This window comes from Octopus bimaculoides, chromosome 15, assembly GCF_001194135.2.
Source record: "Octopus bimaculoides isolate UCB-OBI-ISO-001 chromosome 15, ASM119413v2, whole genome shotgun sequence".
NCBI lineage: Eukaryota > Metazoa > Mollusca > Cephalopoda > Octopoda > Octopodidae > Octopus > Octopus bimaculoides.
Window position 1 is genome coordinate 39,406,024 of NC_068995.1, and position 1,299 is coordinate 39,407,322.

The window sequence follows — 1,299 nt, forward strand, 5'->3', positions numbered from 1 at the left end:
ATATATATATATATATATATATACATACATATACATGTATACGACAGGCTTCTTTCGGTTTCTGTCTACCAAATCCATTCACAATGCTTTGGTCGGCCGAGGCTATAGCAGAAGACACTTGCCCAAGGTGCCACGCAATGGGACTGAACCCGGAACTATGTGGTTGGTAAGCAAGTTACTTACCACACAGCCACTCCTGCGCCTATATATATATATATTAATGAAAATCCAGGAGAGGTGAGATGCAAAACAGATCTAGGTCCGTATTCTTTCATGTATTACATAATTTATCTTAGTGACATCACCAAATCTGACCTGAAGGTATATATATGTATACATTCTACAGACTTCATATACGACAATCCATACATATGCACACGTACATCTGTATAGATATATAATGACGTACCTAAGAGAATTACACTTCAGAACGAATTCAGTACATGTATACACATACAGCTTGAACGTATTTTAATGTAAATAAATTGAAGAGATGACGCAGTTAATGATGCAATATTTCCATATACATTTTATGTTGTGTATGGTGGCATTTTTCTGTGTGTTAACATTTTGTGCCACATTTTCCTGCAAACAACTGTTGCAACTAAAAACATCAGAATATGGAACTATTTATTGAGCACCATCCATGACTTTATCACTTAGATGCATTAGAAGGTGTTATATATATATATAGCAATTATATATCCGCTATATCTGAAATCTGCAATGTCTCCATAACTACCGTCTCGGTTATAACCATGGAGCCCTAGTAATCCGTTACAGCACTTATCTAGCGTACCGAATCGTTTAGATCACCTGTGAATTAAACCCCCATATTTTCGAATATATATATATTTATATTATAGATAGATAAAGAGATAGAATGATGACGGATAGGTAGAATAGATAGATAGATAGATAGATAGATAGATAGATAGATAGATACAGACATACTGCGTGAGTGTAAGGTGGAGAAGAGAGAAGGAAATAGGCAGGATAGCTTACCACAGAAAGATATTGTTGCTAGCTGGGAGCGTTCTAACGGTGGTGCCCAATGTCTCCAGATACCGTGACAAGCTGGATATGTGACACCCTGAAATTGAAGAAAACAAATAGAGAAGAATAACAAACTGATATATATGTACGTAAATGCATACGCTCATTATATGTTCACACGAACACACACACACACACACGCACACACTCACGCGCGAGCAAACACGCACATACACATATAAATCAGTACAAACACATACTCATATCTCTTCATTCTCTCTCTCTCTCTCTCTCTCTCTCTCT

General features: G+C 36.6%; 1 protein-coding gene across 2 annotated transcripts in view; it reads right to left on the reverse strand.

Moving 5' to 3' along the window:
* The window catches only part of LOC106873512 (vesicular glutamate transporter 1), a 411,825-nt gene that overhangs the window by 48,004 nt on the left and 362,522 nt on the right, over positions 1–1,299 (reverse strand). For both annotated transcript variants that reach the window (XM_052973285.1, XM_014920898.2), the window contains exon 5: positions 1,006–1,093. In XM_052973285.1, coding sequence (XP_052829245.1) covers positions 1,006–1,093 — 88 coding nt within the window. The remainder of the gene's footprint in view (positions 1–1,005; positions 1,094–1,299) is intronic.